We start from the raw sequence: 23,527 nt of genomic DNA on the forward strand, positions 1-23,527 counted from the left end.
TCCACTACGACTCCTGTACCTTCAGCTCCCTAAAATGTTCTGGAATCTCCTTGTAAACCTCCTGGTCTCTCTAATTAAACTTTTTTCTTTAAGGTTCTCTTAAGATGTGTTTTTGGTCACCAGGTCTAAAAATGCTCCCATCAAGCATCTTTCATCAAGCAGTGAAATATGTTAAATGTAACATATAAAAATGATGGATCACTTACATGCACCCACACATCACTGGGACTTACTTCATTTCATTGATCAACAACAGAGCCTCAAGTATATCGAGGCTAACAAAAATGACCCTAACCACTCTTGGTGAAAATAAATGAGTAATCCACACATACTATGATTAAACCCCTGTTCTATGTGTTTCAGGATTACCCTGCTCAATGTATTTACTGTTGTGACATGTTTCTACTAGATGGGAAAGGAGATGTTGACTCAATCCATTCCTGTCGTTTGAAGGCACTGATAGTTGCTGGGATCCTGTCCCACAGCTGGTTGTTGATTACTGGTACAAGAGATCCTTAATAGAGAAAGTTAGCAGATAATTCTACTGTGGTCATCATAGCCCTGCACCATCTCTCAGCTGATATGGAGAGATGCAACTTATTAGAAATACAGTGCAGAACAGGCCCTTCCAACCCACTGAGCCACATCACCCAGCAACCCTGGCCTAATTTACACTGACCAATTAACCTACTGACTGGTATGCCGTTGGACTGTGGGAGACCGCGGAGGTGCGTGTACCGCTGAGGACCCGTGACTCTGCCTTCAGAGCAGATGACAAGGGCAGCCCTAACAACAGCAAGGGCCAAACTGTCCCAGGCCATCAGAGGGGCAAAGCGTGCACATGCCCAGCTAATCCACAGCCACTTACAGGACAGCGGCGACACACGGCGCATGTTGAAGGGCATTCAGGACATCACCAACTACAGGACAACATCACCTGACTGTGCGGGTGATGCCTCCCTCCCAGATGCACTGAATAGCTTCTACGCCCGTTTGAGGAGGAAAATGATGTGGCGGTGAGGAAGTCCACCCGTGCTACAAATGACCAGGTGCTGTCTCTCACTGTGGCCGATATGAGGAGAACCCTGTGCAGGGTCAACCCACGTAAGGCTGCTGGACCAGACAACATTCCTGGTAGAGTGCTCAGAGGATGTGCAGACCAGCTAGTAGATGTTCTCACTGACATCTTCAACGTCTCCCTGAGCAGCGCCACCGTTCCAACGTGTTTTAAGGCCGCCACCATCGTCCCTGTGCCAAAGAAGTCTTCAGTGTCCTGCCTAAATGACCACCATCATCATGAAGTGTTGCAAGAGGCTCATCATGAGGCATATGAAGACCTTGCTACCCCCCTCACTGGACCCCCTGCAGTTTGCATACTGTCCCAACTGCTCAAAAGATGACGCCATTGCTATCACCCTCCACCTGACCCTAACCCACCTGGACAAAAAAGACACATACATTCAAATGCTGTTCATAGACTTCAGTTCGGCATTCAACACAGTCATCCCTGAACACCTCCCTCTGCAACTGGATCCTAGACTTCATGACTGGGAGACCTCAGTCAGTCCCGATCGGGAGCAGCATCTCCAACACCATCACACTGAGCACAGGGGTTCCCCGGGGTTGCGTGCTCAGTCCACTGCTGTTCACTCTGCTGACCCACGACTGTGCTGCAACACACAGCTTGAACCATATTATCAAGTTCGCCGATGACATGACCGTGGTGGGTCTCATCAGCAAGAACAACGAGTCAGCTTACAGAGAGGCGGTGCAGCGGCTAACGGACTGGAGCAGAGCCAACAACCTGTCTCTTAATGTGAACAAAATAAAAGAGATGGTTGTTGACTTCAGGAGGGCATGGAGCAACCACTCCCCGCTGAACATTGACGGCTCCTCGGTAGAGAACGTTAAGAGCACCAAATTTCTTGGTGTTCACCTGGCGGAGAATCTCACCCGGTACCTCAACACCAGCTCCATAGCAAAGAAAGCCCAGCAGCATCTCTACTTTCTGCAAAGGCTGAGGAAAGTCTGCCTTCCACTGCCCATCCTCATCAAATGGGTTGTATTGAGAGCATCCTGAGCAGCTGCATGCATCACTGCCTGGTTTGGAAATTGCACCATCTGGGATCGTAAGACACTGCAGCGGAAAGTGAGGTCAGCTGAGAAGATCATCTCTTCCAGCCATTATGGACATTTATATTACACGCTGCATCTGCAAAGCAAACAGCATTTTGAAGGACCCCACGCACCCCTCATACAAACTCTTCTCCCTCCTGCCATCTGGGAGAAGGCACCGAAGCATTCGGGCTCTCATGACCAGACATTGTAACAGTTTCTTCCCCCAAGCTATCGGACTCCTCAATACCCAGAGCCTGGACTGACACCTTACTGCCCCATTGTCTTTTGTATTATTTATTGTAATGCCTGCACTGTTTTGTGCACCTTATGCAGTCCTGGGTAGGTCTGTAGTCTAGTGTAGTTTTCTTATCTGTAACACACACAAAATGCTGGTGGAACGCAGCAGGCCAGGCAGCATCTGTAAGGAGAAGCACTGTCGATGTTTCGAGCCGAAACCCTTCGTCAGGACTAACTGAAAGGAAAGATACTAAGAGATTGAAAGTAGGAGGGGGAGGGGAAGATGTGAAATGAAAGGAGAAAACTGGAGGGGGTGTGGTGAAGCTGAGAGCCGGAAAGGTGATAGGCAAAAGGGATACAGAGCTGGAGAAGGGAAAGGATCATGGGACAGGAGGCCTAGGGAGAAAGAAAGGGGGAGGGGAGCACCAGAGAGAGATGGAGAACAGGCAGAGTGATGGGCAGAAAGAGAGAGAGAAATAAGAGGGGGGGGAAACACTAAATGGGGTAAGAAGGGGAGGAGGGGCATTAACGGAAGTTAGAGAAGTCAATGTTCATGCCATCAGGTTGGAGGCTACCCTCCTCCCCTTCTTACCCCATCCCTGATATATTTAGAGTTTTCCCCCCTCTTTTTTCTCTCTCTCTCTCTTTCTTACAGATCCTTACAGATGCTGCCTGGCCTGCTGCGTTCCACCAGCATTTTGTGTGTGTTGCTTGAATTTCCAGCATCTGCAGATGTCCTCACGTTTGCTTTCTTTTCTGTGTTGTTTTTTATGTAGTTCAGTCTAGTTATTGTACTGTATCATGTAACACCATGGTCCTGAAAAACATCATCTCATTTTTACTATGTACTGTACCAGCAGTTATGGTCGAAATGACAAAAAGTGACTTGACTTGAAACCCACGCAGTCACCGGAAGGACGAGCATACTTCTTACAGACAGCATTGGAATTGAATTCAGAATTCAATAATGCCCTGAGCTGTAATAGCATCATATTAACAGCTGTACTACAATGGTAAAAGATCTAAAATTAACAACATACAACTTAAAAAGTCATTATGTTATTAATTACACTTGTTTGTATCTTTATATTAGTGACTACAATTCATTGACTCTAAACTGCTTTGAATATTTTAGGGTTTTGTAAGTCATGTAAACTTTATGGAGGCAGGTGACAAAGAAGTTGCAAGGTTTTACAACAGTTGTACAAGGTAATATGTTTCAGCGTAATACATACAAAATGGTGGAGTTCAGTGGTCAGGCAGCATCTTTGTAATTGAATTAAACAGTCGACGTTTTGGGCCGAGACCCTTCTTTAGGTCTGAAAAGGGGAAAGATGCCAGACGAAGGTGGGAAGGGAAGGGATAGCAAAGCTGATGGGAAAGTCTGAGCAGCCGCAGAGTGATCAAATAGAACTGACAAATTACTTAGGGCTTGGGAGGGAAACATTTTTATCGCTGGAGAACACCATTAGGGCCATATTAGAATGGGACTCGCCAGACAGCGAAGCTGGATCGAAAGGAATTTGTTGTTAAAGCCGGCTTTGGAATTGGTCGCGAATGTTGTTGGACCGGAGGGGCCAGTTACCAGGCCGTATCCCTAAATAAAATGGATAAATGAATTGGGGCGAAACCTCCCCGCTCAGACTTCGGGACGGACACGCCGGGCGGCCGGCGCCGGCGGCGTTGGGCGCTGACGTCACGGGGCGGGGCGGGACGGAGCGGAGCGGATCGGGCGGCCGGAGCCGGGCTCGTGAAGCCGGTCATGTGTCCATCGAGCCCGCAGCTGCAGGGGCGGCCGGCGGCGCGGAGGGGAGGAAAATGGTGAGATGCCGCAAGTGTTTGCCACACATTACCACCTGTTACAACCTGCATAAAGTTAAAGCTCGCGTTCGGAGGGCCCGCTGCATCGATGTAAGCCCAGCAGAGCAGCATCCCGCCGTCGGGCCGCTGGCGTCCACTGGTGCGGGCTCTAGCAGGCAGGCACGCTTCAGGTATGGGAACTGATCCCCGCCTCGCTGCTGCAAAGGGCCGACGGGCTAAATCCGACAGCCGACCCAGTGAAAGTAACCGGCTCGGGAAGCGCTTTAGCAAAGGAATCTTGAGGGTGTAGTCGTCCGGGAGAAAGTGTTGGCGGGCGAGGCTGTTAATGGAATAGGGAGGAGGAGCTTCTGGTCCGAGGGTCCATCTATGTGGGGGTGGGGGAGAAGAAGGGGAAGGGTCAGAGGGTGCCGCCAGTAGATGGAGGCAGGGAGAGATCCCACTTGGCCGAAGAGGCTGACAGTACTGAGGGATAGGATGTCACTATATCATTGCTCACAGGGAGGATGGGCGAACTCCTGGGTCACCATTGGTAGGGTGTGGGGAATCTTCTATTCAAGGGAGGTTTCTAGTAGATTAGAGCCGGTGACGGATAGATTGAAATGCTGCTGGCTGTTGTTACCCGTCTGGGAGATGCTGTCTATAGGGAACCTGGAAAGTTGTGGTGGCCTGGGAGCAGAAGCTGCCCGTGTACATCATCTGGTCAAGAGCATTGTGCAAACCAGCAGTTTCTGTAGTTGGGGGGGGGGGGAAAGTATCTTCTCAGGAGTTGTGATTTACAGTGGGAGTTTCCTGTGGAGGAGAAGATGCCAGTTTGCTGAGAAGGAAGAGGTGCAGACTGGTACAGGCAGGAGACATTTGTGAGCGAGGTGGACCACTTTGTTATGGTTGATGGGACGGGGAAAGGTCCTAGTGAGGTGACAAATGAAAGGGCGTCAGGATACTGGCACAATGTCTGGGAGGGGGTGCGGAAGTTGTTAGGTAGAGAAAGGAGTCAGCTTGGAGTCCAGAGACTCGAGATTTTTGAGATGGGATACACAAGATTTGCTTCTTTCCTACCTGGGGAGGGGGCTGAGGCAAAGAGGGAATGGTTTTGTGGGAATGGCAAGAGAGGAGAAAGAAAATGCCTGTAGGAGCTACCTAAATGAGGAGGTTTGTTGGAATGATGGAGGAGGAGGAAAATGCCATTTGATTTGATGGAGACATGTTGATGGGGGAGGGGAAATGGTGCGGGTGGGAGAGCTGTGATTCATTGCCTGTAAAGTTGCGAATTGAATCTGAGAGGATGCAGAAGAGAGTGATTGGTGTTTCTATGCAGTGATGCTGCTTGCTGATGATTGGCTGACTACTCTCTGCAGTGGAGAGGAGAGGGGGGGAGATGGCTCATGTCTGGGGAAGCACGGTGAAATCAGTGTACAGCGAATGTGTAACGTGCCAGGCAGGAAGATGGTGCGATTCTGGTGAGTGTTGGATTTTCTCTTAGCAGTTTAGGAAGGTATCATAGGGATGGAGGCAGTAAACAGCTAAGGGAGGTTTGTTTTTGTTATGCTTTATAAATAATTTAAAGCAATAAATGCAAATATTACTGTTAGTGATAATCAGAAGCAGTGAAAGGCAGGGAAGAGTTAATTACCAGTCCATCTGTCATGGAAATATGCAGGATGTCATAAAGAAGAATGCCATTGTGTGGGTTAAATGGGGAGGACTGCATGTATTTATATTCGTTTTTGAAAATGTGGTTCCTTCTCGTGAAAATACAGTACCCTCCTGGTCAAACTGACTCTGGAGGGAGGAGGCAGCTTTGCAACTGCCCATAGATTGTTCGGTATGAGTTTAAAATATTCAAACATCAGACTCGACATGTTTTCCTGGTGAAGTTCCTCCATGAACTTGGTCCTCAATTAAACTGTATTAATCGAACTTCACTTTCCAAGCATTGTAATAAATAACCCCTTTAGAACCAGATGTGCACAGGGCTTCTCAGACAAAAATGTTCTGGGAATAAGTCTGAGAACTAATATGAGTTTTAATGATTTGGGTTTCCTGGATTTATTTTTTTTTCCTTTTTCTGGAAAAGTTTCCTGGACCACTTTTCTTTGTAAGCTTTGAGAAATTTGACTGGATATCAGTGTGATTGTGCCTGATATGTTTGACACAATGATTTGTAATTATTGATTAATAGTGCAGTGGGAGGGCCAATTTTGTTTACAATAAGGCTTGAAATTAACACAAAATATGCCAACAATTGTTAAATTATAACATCAAAACTGAAGCACATTTGGTAAATTGAATTTCTTAAAGACTTGACCATTTAATTCTATCTTTTGCAGCATGCTTAGCTCACTGCTGTCCCATCCAGGTTCTGATTTCATGTGAAATTTGTTCATACATTTCCTGTTCTCCAGCCCACTGAAGTGCATTAAATGGGGCAGCATTGACCAAGACATCCTGCTCTTCCTCTGAGAATGAACATTTTCCAGATTCCATTGTTGCAGAGTCTATAGACTCGGTCAAGTTTCCCCTTTTTGCCCGATGGAGCATCTTCTGTGCTTGTCCAGTCTATCTCATTGCTGTATCACAAGATCATTGGTACCACATCGTGCAGTCTCTAGTTAACATGAATTTTGAATGATCCTGGATATTTTAAATACCGCCATTAACACGAGTTTTATTTCATTACCTCCCCTCTCATACAACAGGCCATACATTCCTTTGAGCTCTTGCCTAAGATATGAGAAGATAAGGACTAGGAGCAGGAGTCAGGCAGATGGTTCACTCGTAGGCTTGTTCAGCTGCTCACTAAGGTCATGGCTGAGCTGACTTAGGGCTCATCTCTGCTTTCTGGCCTGATCCCAGTAAGACTTGATTTTTTTTTTCAATATCTCTGACTTGGAATAGAGAATCCAGAGGACTCCAAAAGTGGGGAAAGGTATTACTTCCTCATCTCCATCCTTTATTCTAAAACTATGGCCCCCTCATTCGAGATTTCTCCCATTGGAGATCACATGATCATAGCAACAATCCTATTAAGCCCACTTAAAATCATTTGTTGCAATGAGATCATCTTTTGTCAGTACCAACACATAAGCTGCCTGTTGTGCACTGATAAGCTAGCACAGTTAGGACATCCTGATTACTTCTGGCTCACGTACCTTGCTACAGAGGAGAGGGCGTTTCCATGATCGGGAAGGGAATTGTAGTTGTTCCTATTCTAATCATCAGTATGCCTTCTAGGTATCAATTTGTTACTCCTTTTGTTAAGGATTAACCACTTGCTTAAAATTTAATTATGGGCAGAGTGTGACATTAGAGCCTGAAGGGGTCCTATTTGCATTCGTTTTTATCACTGACATAAGTATGGTCTCTCTTTATCCAGAGTGCACATAGCACACCAAATCATTAGCTTAGCATTGCATTCAAATTGGCTTCTGGTCAAAATCCTCATCCCTTCAAAATTGATCACATCCTTTTTAGGTAAATGTTGGATGTTTATCGGGGTTCGCAGTCCCAAATGCTCTTCAGCAGTGTTTGCTGAAATATGTAATCACATGATGTCATTAAAGACAGACTTGTCCCAGGTCCTATCAAATACTGACACACTCAAGGTTTTTATGAAATTTAGATACATTCTTAGACCAGCTCTGGGCAGCATCAGATGCTGGCAAATGTCCAGATCCTCCCCAGTGAAGCACTGAGCTCGTTACCCTGAACAATTCCTTCAACTCGCAACACAGCACTAAGCTCTTTACCCCGATCAATTCCTACAACTCCCTGCACAACACTGAGCTCTTTACCCCGATCCATTCCTACAACTCCTGATCATGCAATGAGCCCTTCACCGATCCATTCCTACAACTCCCAATACAACACTGAACTCTTTACCCCCATCCATTCCTACAACTCCCAACACAACACTGAGCTCTTTACCCAGATCCATTCCTACAACTCCCAACACAACACTGAACTCTTTACCCCCATCCATTCCTACAACACCCAACACAGCACTGAGCTCTTTACCCCGATCCATTCGTACAACTCTCCTTAGCACACACTTTACCCCGATCCATTCCTACAACTCCCAACACAGCACTGAGCTCTTTACCCCGATCCATTCCTACAACTCCCCGCACAACACTAAGCTCTTTACTGATGCATTCCTACAAATCCCAACACAACACTGAGCTCTTTACCCCGATCCATTCGTACAACTCTCCTTAGCACACACTTTACCCCGATCCATTCCTACAACTCCCAACACAACACTGAGCTCTTTACCCCGATCCATTCGTACAACTCCCAACACAACACTGAGCTCTTTACCCCGATTCATTCCTGCAACTCCCAACACAGCACTGATCTCTTTACCCCGATCCATTCCTACAACTCCCAACACAGCACTGATCTCTTTACCCCGATCCATTCCTACAACTCCCAATACAACACTGAACTGAATACCCCGATCCATTCCTACAACTCCCCGCACAACACTAAGCTCTTTACTGATGCATTCCTACAAATCCCAACACAACACTGATCTCTTTATCCCGATCCATTCCTACAACTCCCAGCACAGCACTGAGCTCTTTACCGATCCATTCCTACAACTCCCAACTCAGCACTGATCTCTTTACCCCGATCCATTCCTACAACTCCCAACACAACACTGAGTTCTTTACCCCGATCCATTCCTACAACTCCCAACACAGCACTGAGCTCTTTAACCCGATCCATTCCTACAACTCCCAACACAGCACTGATCTCTTTACCCCGATCCATTCCTACAACTCCCAACACAGCACTGAGCTCTTTAACCCGATCCATTCCTACAACTCCCAACACAGCACTGATCTCTTTACCCCGATCCATTCCCACAACTCCCAACACAACACTGAGTTCTTTACCCCGATCCAATCCTACAACCCCCAACACAGCACTGAGCTCTTTACCCCGATCCATTCGTACAACTCCCAACACAACACTGAGCTCTTTACCCCGATCCATTCCTACAACTCACAACACAGCACTGAGCTCTTTACCCCGATCCATTCGTACAACTCCCAACACAACACTGAGCTCTTTACCCCGATCCATTCGTACAACTCCCAACACAACACTGAGCTCTTTACCCCGATTCATTCCTACAACTCCCAACACAGCACTGATCTCTGTAACCCGATCCATTCCTACAACTCCCAACACAGCACTGATCTCTTTACCCCGATCCATTCCTACAACTCCCAACACAACACTGAGTTCTTTACCCCGATCCATTCCTACAACTCCCAACACAACACTGAACTCTTTACCCCGATCCATTCCTACAACTCCCAACAGAGCACTGAACTCTTTACACCGATATATTCCTACAACCCCCAACACGGCACTGAGCTCTTTACCCCGATCCATTCCTACAACTCCCAACACAACAGTGAGTTCTTTACCCCGATCCATTCCTACAACTCCCCACACAACAGTGAGTTCTTTACCCCGATCCATTCCTACAACTCCCCACACAACAGTGAGTTCTTTACCCCGATCCATTCCTACAACTCCCAACACAACACTGAACTCAATACCCCGATCAATTCCTACAACTCCCAACACAGCACTGAGCTCTTTACCTATCCATTCCTACAACTCCCAACACAGCACTGAGCTCTTTACCCCAATCAATTCCTACAACTCCCAACACAGCACTGAGCTCTTTACCGATCAATTCCTACAACTCCCAACTCAGCACACTCTTTAACCCGATCCATTCCTACAACTCCCCACACAACACTGAGCTCTTTACCCCGATGAATTCCTACAACTCCCAACACAACACTGAGCTCTTTACCCCGATCCATTCCTACAACTCCCCGCACAACACTGAGCTCTTTACCGATGCATTCCTACAACTCCCAACACAACACTGATCTCTTTATCCCGATCCATTCCTACAACTCCCAACAGAACACTGATCTCTTTACCCCGATCCATTCCTACAACTCCCAACACAACACCGAGCTCTTTTCCCCGATCAATTCCTTCAACCCCCGACACTGCACTAATCTCTTTACCCCGATCCATTCCTACAACACCCAACACAGCACTGAGCTCTTTACCCCGATCCATTCCTACAACTCCCAACACAGCACTGAGCTCTTTACCCCGATCCATTCCTACAACACCCAACACAGCACTGATCTCTTTACCCCGATCCATTCCTACAACTCCCCGCACAACACTAAGCTCTTTACTGATGCATTCCTACAAATCCCAACACAACACTGAGCTCTTTACCCCGATCCATTCGTACAACTCTCCTTAGCACACACTTTACCCCGATCCATTCCTACAACTCCCAACACAGCACTGAGCTCTTTACCCCGATCCATTCCTACAACTCCCAACACAGCACTGAGCTCTTTACTCCGATCCATTCGTACAACTCCCAACACAACACTGAGCTCTTTACCCCGATCCATTCGTACAACTCCCAACACAACACTGAGCTCTTTACCCCGATTCATTCCTGCAACTCCCAACACAGCACTGATCTCTTTACCCCGATCCATTCCTACAACTCCCAACACAGCACTGATCTCTTTACCCCGATCCATTCCTACAACTCCCAACACAGCACTGATCTCTTTACCCCGATCCATTCCTACAACTCCCCGCACAACACTAAGCTCTTTACTGATGCATTCCTACAAATCCCAACACAACACTGATCTCTTTATCCCGATCCATTCCTACAACTCCCAGCACAGCACTGAGCTCTTTACCGATCCATTCCTACAACTCCCAACTCAGCACTGATCTCTTTACCCCGATCCATTCCTACAACTCCCAACACAACACTGAGTTCTTTACCCCGATCCATTCCTACAACTCCCAACACAGCACTGAGCTCTTTAACCCGATCCATTCCTACAACTCCCAACACAGCACTGATCTCTTTACCCCGATCCATTCCCACAACTCCCAACACAACACTGAGTTCTTTACCCCGATCCAATCCTACAACCCCCAACACAGCACTGAGCTCTTTACCCCGATCCATTCGTACAACTCCCAACACAACACTGAGCTCTTTACCCCGATCCATTCCTTCAACTCACAACACAGCACTGAGCTCTTTACCCCGATCCATTCGTACAACTCCCAACACAGCACTGAGCTCTTTACCCCGATCCATTCGTACAACTCCCAACACAACACTGAACTCTTTACACCGATATATTCCTACAACCCCCAACACGGCACTGAGCTCTTTACCCCGATCCATTCCTACAACTCCCCACACAACAGTGAGTTCTTTACCCCGATCCATTCCTACAACTCCCCACACAACAGTGAGTTCTTTACCCCGATCCATTCCTACAACTCCCCACACAACAGTGAGTTCTTTACCCCGATCCATTCCTACAACTCCCAACACAACACTGAACTCAATACCCCGATCAATTCCTACAACTCCCAACACAGCACTGAGCTCTTTACCTATCCATTCCTACAACTCCCAACACAGCACTGAGCTCTTTACCCCAATCAATTCCTACAACTCCCAACACAGCACTGAGCTCTTTACCCCGATCCATTCCTCCAACTCCCCGCACAACACTAAGCTCTTTACTGATGCATTCCTACAACTCCCAACACAACACTGATCTCTTTATCCCGATCCATTCCTACAACTCCCAACACAGCACTGAGCTCTTTACCCCGATCCATTCGTACAACTCCCAACACAACACTGAGCTCTTTACCCCGATCCATTCCTACAACTCCCAACACAGCACTGAGCTCTTTACCCCGATCCATTCGTACAACTCCCAACACAACACTGATCTCTTTACCCCGATCCATTCCTACAACTCCCAACACAACACTGAGCTCTTTACCCCGATGAATTCCTACAACTCCCAACACAGCACTGAGCTCTTTACCGATCAATTCCTACAACTCCCAACTCAGCACACTCTTTAACCCGATCCATTCCTACAACTCCCCACACAACACTGAGCTCTTTACCCCGATGAATTCCTACAACTCCCAACACAACACTGAGCTCTTTACCCCGATCCATTCCTACAACTCCCCGCACAACACTGAGCTCTTTACCGATGCATTCCTACAACTCCCAACACAACACTGATCTCTTTATCCCGATCCATTCCTACAACTCCCAACAGAACACTGATCTCTTTACCCCGATCCATTCCTACAACTCCCAACACAACACCGAGCTCTTTTCCCCGATCAATTCCTTCAACCCCCGACACTGCACTAATCTCTTTACCCCGATCCATTCCTACAACACCCAACACAGCACTGAGCTCTTTACCCCGATCCATTCCTACAACTCCCAACACAGCACTGAGCTCTTTACCCCGATCCATTCCTACAACACCCAACACAGCACTGATCTCTTTACCCCGATCCATTCCTACAACTCCCCGCACAACACTAAGCTCTTTACTGATGCATTCCTACAAATCCCAACACAACACTGAGCTCTTTACCCCGATCCATTCGTACAACTCTCCTTAGCACACACTTTACCCCGATCCATTCCTACAACTCCCAACACAGCACTGAGCTCTTTACCCCGATCCATTCCTACAACTCCCAACACAGCACTGAGCTCTTTACCCCGATCCATTCCTACAACTCCCAACACAACACTGAGCTCTTTACCCCGATCCATTCGTACAACTCCCAACACAACACTGAGCTCTTTACCCCGATTCATTCCTGCAACTCCCAACACAGCACTGATCTCTTTACCCCGATCCATTCCTACAAACTCCCAACACAGCACTGATCTCATTACCCTGATCCATTCCTACAACTCCCAACACAGCACTGATCTCTTTACCCCGATCCATTCCTACAACTCCCCGCACAACACTAAGCTCTTTACTGATGCATTCCTACAAATCCCAACACAACACTGATCTCTTTATCCCGATCCATTCCTACAACTCCCAGCACAGCACTGAGCTCTTTACCGATCCATTCCTACAACTCCCAACACAACACTGAGTTCTTTACCCCGATCCATTCCTACAACTCCCAACACAGCACTGAGCTCTTTAACCCGATCCATTCCTACAACTCCCAACACAGCACTGATCTCTTTACCCCGATCCATTCCTACAACTCCCAACACAGCACTGATCTCTTTACCCCGATCCATTCCCACAACTCCCAACACAACACTGAGTTCTTTACCCCGATCCAATCCTACAACCCCCAACACAGCACTGAGCTCTTTACCCCGATCCATTCGTACAATTCCCAACACAACACTGAGCTCTTTACCCCGATTCATTCCTACAACTCCCAACACAGCACTGATCTCTGTAACCCGATCCATTCCTACAACTCCCAACAGAGCACTGAACTCTTTACACCGATATATTCCTACAACCCCCAACACGGCACTGAGCTCTTTACCCCGATCCATTCCTACAACTCCCAACACAACACTGAGCTCTTTACCCCGATCCATTCCTACAACTCACAACACAGCACTGATCTCTGTAACCCGATCCATTCCTACAACTCCCAACACAGCACTGATCTCTTTACCCCGATCCATTCCTACAACTCCCAACACAACACTGAGTTCTTTACCCCGATCCATTCCTACAACTCCCAACACAACACTGAACTCTTTACCCCGATCCATTCCTACAACTCCCAACAGAGCACTGAACTCTTTACACCGATATATTCCTACAACCCCCAACACGGCACTGAGCTCTTTACCCCGATCCATTCCTACAACTCCCCACACAACAGTGAGTTCTTTACCCCGATCCATTCCTACAACTCCCCACACAACAGTGAGTTCTTTACCCCGATCCATTCCTACAACTCCCCACACAACAGTGAGTTCTTTACCCCGATCCATTCCTACAACTCCCAACACAACACTGAACTCAATACCCCGATCAATTCCTACAACTCCCAACACAGCACTGAGCTCTTTACCTATCCATTCCTACAACTCCCAACACAGCACTGAGCTCTTTACCCCAATCAATTCCTACAACTCCCAACACAGCACTGAGCTCTTTACCCCGATCCATTCCTCCAACTCCCCGCACAACACTAAGCTCTTTACTGATGCATTCCTACAACTCCCAACACAACACTGATCTCTTTATCCCGATCCATTCCTACAACTCCCAACACAGCACTGTGCTCTTTACCGATCCATTCCTACAACTCCCCACACAACAGTGAGTTCTTTACCCCGATCCATTCCTACAACTCCCAACACAACACTGAACTCTTTACCCCGATCAATTCCTACAACTCCCAACACAGCACTGACCTCTTGACCCCGATCCATTCCTACAACTCCCAACTCAGCACACTCTTTAACCCGATCCATTCCTACAACTCCCCACACAACACTGAGCTCTTTACCCCGAACCATTCCTACAACTCCCAACACAGCACTCTCTTTATCCCGATGAATTCCTACAACTCCCAACACAGCCCTGAGCTCTTTACCCCGATCCATTCCTCCAACTCCCCGCACAACACTGAGCTCTTTACCGATGCATTCCTACAACTCCCAACACAACACTGATCTCTTTATCCCGATCCATTCCTACAACTCCCAACACAACACTGAGCTCTTTACCCCAATCCATTCCGACAACTCCCAACACAACACTGAGCTCTTTACCCCGATCCATTCGTACAACTCCCAACACAACACTGAGCTCTTTACCCCGATCCATTCGTACAACTCCCAACACAACACTGATCTCTTTACCCCGATCCATTCCTACAACTCCCAACACAACACTGAGCTCTTTACCCCGATGAATTCCTACAACTCCCAACACAGCACTGAGCTCTTTACCGATCAATTCCTACAACTCCCAACTCAGCACACTCTTTAACCCGATCCATTCCTACAACTCCCCACACAACACTGAGCTCTTTACCCCGATGAATTCCTACAACTCCCAACACAACACTGAGCTCTTTACCCCGATCCATTCCTACAACTCCCCGCACAACACTGAGCTCTTTACCGATGCATTCCTACAACTCCCAACACAACACTGATCTCTTTATCCCGATCCATTCCTACAACTCCCAACAGAACACTGATCTCTTTACCCCGATCCATTCCTACAACTCCCAACACAACACCGAGCTCTTTTCCCCGATCAATTCCTTCAACCCCCGACACTGCACTAATCTCTTTACCCCGATCCATTCCTACAACACCCAACACAGCACTGAGCTCTTTACCCCGATCCATTCCTACAACTCCCAACACAGCACTGAGCTCTTTACCCCGATCCATTCCTACAACACCCAACACAGCACTGATCTCTTTACCCCGATCCATTCCTACAACTCCCCGCACAACACTAAGCTCTTTACTGATGTATTCCTACAAATCCCAACACAACACTGAGCTCTTTACCCCGATCCATTCGTACAACTCTCCTTAGCACACACTTTACCCCGATCCATTCCTACAACTCCCAACACAGCACTGAGCTCTTTACCCCGATCCATTCCTACAACTCCCAACACAACACTGAGCTCTTTACTCCGATCCATTCGTACAACTCCCAACACAACACTGAGCTCTTTACCCCGATCCATTCGTACAACTCCCAACACAACACTGAGCTCTTTACCCCGATTCATTCCTGCAACTCCCAACACAGCACTGATCTCTTTACCCCGATCCATTCCTACAACTCCCAACACAGCACTGATCTCTTTACCCCGATCCATTCCTACAACTCCCAACACAGCACTGATCTCTTTACCCCGATCCATTCCTACAACTCCCCGCACAACACTAAGCTCTTTACTGATGCATTCCTACAAATCCCAACACAACACTGATCTCTTTATCCCGATCCATTCCTACAACTCCCAGCACAGCACTGAGCTCTTTACCGATCCATTCCTACAACTCCCAACTCAGCACTGATCTCTTTACCCCGATCCATTCCTACAACTCCCAACACAACACTGAGTTCTTTACCCCGATCCATTCCTACAACTCCCAACACAGCACTGAGCTCTTTACCGATCCATTCCTACAACTCCCAACTCAGCACTGATCTCTTTACCCCGATCCATTCCTACAACTCCCAACACAACACTGAGTTCTTTACCCCGATCCATTCCTACAACTCCCAACACAACACTGAACTCTTTACCCCGATCCATTCCTACAACTCCCAACACAGCACTGATCTCTTTACCCCGATCCTTATCTACAACCCCCGACACTGCACTGAGCTCTTTACCCCGATCCATTCGTAGAACTCCCAACACAACACTGAGCTCCTTACCCCGATCCATTCGTACAACTCCCAACACAACACTGAGCTCTTTACCCCGATTCATTCCTACAACTCCCAACACAGCACTGATCTCTTTACCCCGATCCATTCCTACAACTCCCAACACAGCACTGATCTCTTTACCCCGATCCATTCCTACAACTCCCAACACAACACTGAACTCTTTACCCCGATCAATTCCTACAACTCCCAACACAGCACTGAGCTCTTTAACCCGATCCATTCCTACAACTCCCAACACAGCACTGATCTCTTTACCCCGATCCATTCCTACAACTCCCAACACAGCACTGATCTCTTTACCCCGATCCATTCCCACAACTCCCAACACAACACTGAGTTCTTTACCCCGATCCATTCCTACAACTCCCAACACAACACTGAACTCTTTACCCCGATCAATTCCTACAACTCCCAACACAGCACTGACCTCTTGACCCCGATCCATTCCTACAACTCCCAATACAACACTGAACTGAATACCCCGATCCATTCCTACAACTCCCCACACAACAGTGAGTTCTTTACCCCGATCCAATCCTACAACCCCCAACACAGCACTGAGCTCTTTACCCCGATCCATTCCTACAACTCCCAACACAGCACTGATCTCTTTACCCCGATCCATTCCTACAACTCCCAACACTACACTGAACTCTTTACCCCGATCCATTCCTACAACTCCCAACACAGCACTGATCTCTTTACCCCGATCCATTCCTACAACCCCCGACACAGCACTAATCTCTTTACCCCGATCCATTCCTACAACCCCCGACACAGCACTGAGCTCTTTACCCCGATCCATTCGTACAACTCCCAACACAACACTGAGCTCTTTACCCCGATCCATTCGTACAACTCCCAACATAACACTGAGCTCTTTACCCCGATTCATTCCAACAACTCCCAACACAGCACTGATCTCTTTACCCCGATCCATTCCTACAACTCCCAACACAGCACTGATCTCTTTACCCCGATCCATTCCTACAACTCCCAACACAGCACTGATCTCTTTACCCCGATCCATTCATGCAATTCCCAACACAGCACTGATCTCTTTACCCCGATCCATTCCTACAACTCCCAACACAGCACTGAGCTGTTTACCGATCAATTCCTACAACTCCCAACTCAGCAAACTCTTTAACCCGATCCATTCCTACAACTCCCCACACAACACTGAGCTCTTTACCCCCATCCATTCCTACAACACCCAACACAGCACTGAGCTCTTTACCCCGATCAATTCCTGCAACTCCCAACACAGCACTGAGCTGTTTACCGATCAATTCCTACAACTCCCAACACAGCACTGAGCTCTTTACCCTGATCCATTCCTACAACTCTCCTCAGCACACTCTTTACCGATGCATTCCTACAACTCCCAACAAAACACTGATCTCTTTATCCCGATCCATTCCTACAAGTCCCAACACAGCACTGATCTCTTTACCCCGATCCATTCCTACAACTCAGAACACAACACTGAGCTCTTTACCCCGATCAATTCCTACAACTCCCAACACAGCACTGAGCTCTTTACACCGATCCATTCCTACAACTCCCAACAGAGCACTGAACTCTTTACACCGATATATTCCTACAACCCCCAACACGGCACTGAGCTCTTTACCCCGATCCATTCCTACAACTCCCCACACAACAGTGAGTTCTTTACCCCGATCCATTCCTACAACTCCCCACACAACAGTGAGTTCTTTACCCCGATCCATTCCTACAACTCCCCACACAACAGTGAGTTCTTTACCCCGATCCATTCCTACAACTCCCAACACAACACTGAACTCAATACCCCGATAAATTCCTACAACTCCCAACACAGCACTGAGCTCTTTACCTATCCATTCCTACAACTCCCAACACAGCACTGAGCTCTTTACCCCAATCAATTCCTACAACTCCCAACACAGCACTGAGCTCTTTACCCCGATCCATTCCTCCAACTCCCCGCACAACACTAAGCTCTTTATTGATGCATTCCTACAACTCCCAACACAACACTGATCTCTTTATCCCGATCCATTCCTACAACTCCCAACACAGCACTGTGCTCTTTACCGATCCATTCCTACAACTCCCCACACAACAGTGAGTTCTTTACCCCGATCCATTCCTACAACTCCCAACACAACACTGAACTCTTTACCCCAATCAATTCCTACAACTCCCAACACAGCACTGACCTCTTGACCCCGATCCATTCCTACAACTCCCAACTCAGCACACTCTTTAACCCGATCCATTCGTACAACTCCCAACACAACACTGAGCTCTTTACCCCGATTCATTCCTACAACTCCCAACACAGCACTGATCTCTGTAACCCGATCCATTCCTACAACTCCCAACACAGCACTGATCTCTTTACCCCGATCCATTCCTACAACTCCCAACACAACACTGAGTTCTTTACCCCGATCCATTCCTACAACTCCCAACACAACACTGAACTCTTTACCCCGATCCATTCCTACAACTCCCAACAGTGCACTGATCTCTTTACCCCGATCCATTCCTACAACCCCCGACACAGCACTGAGCTCTTTACCCCGATCCATTCGTACAACACCCAACACAACACTGAGCTCTTTACCCCGATCCATTCCTACAACTCACAACACAACACTGAGCTCTTTACCGATGCATTCCTACAACTCCCAACACAACACTGATCTCTTTACCCCGATCCATTCCTACAACTCCCAACACAACACTGAGTTCTTTACCCCGATCCATTCGTACAACTCCCAACACAACACTGAGCTCTTTACCCCGATCCATTCGTACAACTCCCAACACAACACTGAGCTCTTTACCGATGCATTCCTACAACTCCCAACACAGCACTGATCTCTTTACCCCGATCCATTCCTACAACTCCCAACACAACACTGAGTTCTTTACCCCGATCCATTCCTACAACTCCCAACACAACACTGAACTCTTTACCCCGATCCATTCCTACAACTCCCAACACAGCACTGATCTCTTTACCCCGATCCTTATCTACAACCCCCGACACTGCACTGAGCTCTTTACCCCGATCCATTCGTAGAACTCCCAACACAACACTGAGCTCCTTACCCCGATCCATTCGTACAACTCCCAACACAACACTGAGCTCTTTACCCCGATTCATTCCTACAACTCCCAACACAGCACTGATCTCTTTACCCCGATCCATTCCTACAACTCCCAACACAGCACTGATCTCTTTACCCCGATCCATTCCTACAACTCCCAACACAACACTGAACTCTTTACCCCGATCAATTCCTACAACTCCCAACACAACACTGAGCTCTTTACCCCGATGAATTCCTACAACTCCCAACACAGCACTGAGCTCTTTACCGATCAATTCCTACAACTCCCAACTCAGCACACTCTTTAACCCGATCCATTCCTACAACTCCCCACACAACACTGAGCTCTTTACCCCGATGAATTCCTACAACTCCCAACACAACACTGAGCTCTTTACCCCGATCCATTCCTACAACTCCCCGCACAACACTGAGCTCTTTACCGATGCATTCCTACAACTCCCAACACAACACTGATCTCTTTATCCCGATCCATTCCTACAACTCCCAACAGAACACTGATCTCTTTACCCCGATCCATTCCTACAACTCCCAACACAACACCGAGCTCTTTTCCCCGATCAATTCCTTCAACCCCCGACACTGCACTAATCTCTTTACCCCGATCCATTCCTACAACACCCAACACAGCACTGAGCTCTTTACCCCGATCCATTCCTACAACTCCCAACACAGCACTGAGCTCTTTACCCCGATCCATTCCTACAACACCCAACACAGCACTGATCTCTTTACCCCGATCCATTCCTACAACTCCCCGCACAACACTAAGCTCTTTACTGATGCATTCCTACAAATCCCAACACAACACTGAGCTCTTTACCCCGATCCATTCGTACAACTCTCCTTAGCACACACTTTACCCCGATCCATTCCTACAACTCCCAACACAGCACTGAGCTCTTTACCCCGATCCATTCCTACAACTCCCAACACAACACTGAGCTCTTTACTCCGATCCATTCGTACAACTCCCAACACAACACTGAGCTCTTTACCCCGATCCATTCGTACAACTCCCAACACAACACTGAGCTCTTTACCCCGATTCATTCCTGCAACTCCCAACACAGCACTGATCTCTTTACCCCGATCCATTCCTACAACTCCCAACACAGCACTGATCTCTTTACCCCGATCCATTCCTACAACTCCCAACACAGCACTGATCTCTTTACCCCGATCCATTCCTACAACTCCCCGCACAACACTAAGCTCTTTACTGATGCATTCCTACAAATCCCAACACAACACTGATCTCTTTATCCCGATCCATTCCTACAACTCCCAGCACAGCACTGAGCTCTTTACCGATCCATTCCTACAACTCCCAACTCAGCACTGATCTCTTTACCCCGATCCATTCCTACAACTCCCAACACAACACTGAGTTCTTTACCCCGATCCATTCCTACAACTCCCAACACAGCACTGAGCTCTTTAACCCGATCCATTCCTACAACTCCCAACACAGCACTGATCTCTTTACCCCGATCCATTCCTACAACTCCCAACACAGCACTGATCTCTTTACCCCGATCCATTCCCACAACTCCCAACACAACACTGAGTTCTTTACCCCGATCCAATCCTACAACCCCCAACACAGCACTGAGCTCTTTACCCCGATCCATTCGTACAACTCCCAACACAACACTGAGCTCTTTACCCCGATTCATTCCTACAACTCCCAACACAGCACTGATCTCTGTAACCCGATCCATTCCTACAACTCCCAACACAGCACTGATCTCTTTACCCCGATCCATTCCTACAACTCCCAACACAACACTGAGTTCTTTACCCCGATCCATTCCTACAACTCCCAACACAACACTGAACTCTTTACCCCGATCCATTCCTACAACTCCCAACAGAGCACTGATCTCTTTACCCCGATCCATTCCTACAACCCCCGACACAGCACTGAGCTCTTTACCCCGATCCATTCGTACAACACCCAACACAACACTGAGCTCTTTACCCCGATCCATTCGTACAACTCCCAACACAACACTGAGCTCTTTACCGATGCATTCCTACAACTCCCAACACAACACTGATCTCTTTACCCCGATCCATTCCTACAACTCCCAACACAACACTGAGTTCTTTACCCCGATCCATTCGTACAACTCCCAACACAACACTGAGCTCTTTACCCCGATCCATTCGTACAACTCCCAACACAACACTGAGCTCTTTACCGATGCATTCCTACAACTCCCAACACAGCACTGATCTCTTTACCCCGATCCATTCCTACAACTCCCAACACAACACTGAGTTCTTTACCCCGATCCATTCCTACAACTCCCAACACAACACTGAACTCTTTACCCCGATCCATTCCTACAACTCCCAACACAGCACTGATCTCTTTACCCCGATCCTTATCTACAACCCCCGACACTGCACTGAGCTCTTTACCCCGATCCATTCGTAGAACTCCCAACACAACACTGAGCTCCTTACCCCGATCCATTCGTACAACTCCCAACACAACACTGAGCTCTTTACCCCGATTCATTCCTACAACTCCCAACACAGCACTGATCTCTTTACCCCGATCCATTCCTACAACTCCCAACACAGCACTGATCTCTTTACCCCGATCCATTCCTACAACTCCCAACACAACACTGAACTCTTTACCCCGATCAATTCCTACAACTCCCAACACAGCACTGAGCTCTTTAACCCGATCCATTCCTACAACTCCCAACACAGCACTGATCTCTTTACCCCGATCCATTCCTACAACTCCCAACACAGCACTGATCTCTTTACCCCGATCCATTCCCACAACTCCCAACACAACACTGAGTTCTTTACCCCGATCCATTCCTACAACTCCCAACACAACACTGAACTCTTTACCCCGATCAATTCCTACAACTCCCAACACAGCACTGACCTCTTGACCCCGATCCATTCCTACAACTCCCAATACAACACTGAACTGAATACCCCGATCCATTCCTACAACTCCCCACACAACAGTGAGTTCTTTACCCCGATCCAATCCTACAACCCCCAACACAGCACTGAGCTCTTTACCCCGATCCATTCCTACAACTCCCAACACAGCACTGATCTCTTTACCCCGATCCATTCCTACAACTCCCAACACTACACTGAACTCTTTACCCCGATCCATTCCTACAACTCCCAACACAGCACTGATCTCTTTACCCCGATCCATTCCTACAACCCCCGACACTGCACTAATCTCTTTACCCCGATCCATTCCTACAACCCCCGACACAGCACTGAGCTCTTTACCCCGATCCATTCGTACAACTCCCAACACAACACTGAGCTCTTTACCCCGATCCATTCGTACAACTCCCAACATAACACTGAGCTCTTTACCCCGATTCATTCCAACAACTCCCAACACAGCACTGATCTCTTTACCCCGATCCATTCCTACAACTCCCAACACAGCACTGATCTCTTTACCCCGATCCATTCCTACAACTCCCAACACAGCACTGATCTCTTTACCCCGATCCATTCCTGCAATTCCCAACACAGCACTGATCTCTTTACCCCGATCCATTCCTACAACTCCCAACACAGCACTGATCTCTTTACCCCGATCCATTCCTGCAATTCCCAACACAGCACTGATCTCTTTACCCCGATCCATTCCTACAACTCCCAACACAGCACTGAGCTGTTTACCGATCAATTCCTACAACTCCCAACTCAGCAAACTCTTTAACCCGATCCATTCCTACAACTCCCCACACAACACTGAGCTCTTTACCCCCATCCATTCCTACAACACCCAACACAGCACTGAGCTCTTTACCCCGATCAATTCCTGCTACTCCCAACACAGCACTGAGCTGTTTACCG

At 47.8% G+C, this 23,527-nt stretch overlaps 1 protein-coding gene across 6 annotated transcripts in view; it reads left to right on the forward strand.

The window, feature by feature from the left end:
- The window catches only part of pisd (phosphatidylserine decarboxylase), a 273,060-nt gene that overhangs the window by 127,415 nt on the left and 122,118 nt on the right, over window positions 1–23,527 (forward strand). Inside the window, exon 1 of one of the 6 annotated variants that reach the window (XM_059983262.1) lies at window positions 3,708–4,346. The exons of 4 other annotated variants lie outside the window; for them this stretch is intronic. In XM_059983262.1, the coding sequence (XP_059839245.1) occupies window positions 3,970–4,346 (377 nt within the window). In that variant the 5' untranslated portion in view covers window positions 3,708–3,969. Of the gene's footprint in view, window positions 1–3,707; window positions 4,347–23,527 lie in introns of those variants that run through there. One more of the 6 variants, XM_059983265.1, reaches the window with a different exon arrangement.

This window comes from Hypanus sabinus, chromosome 10 (assembly GCF_030144855.1).
Source record: "Hypanus sabinus isolate sHypSab1 chromosome 10, sHypSab1.hap1, whole genome shotgun sequence".
NCBI classification, from domain to species: domain Eukaryota; kingdom Metazoa; phylum Chordata; class Chondrichthyes; order Myliobatiformes; family Dasyatidae; genus Hypanus; species Hypanus sabinus.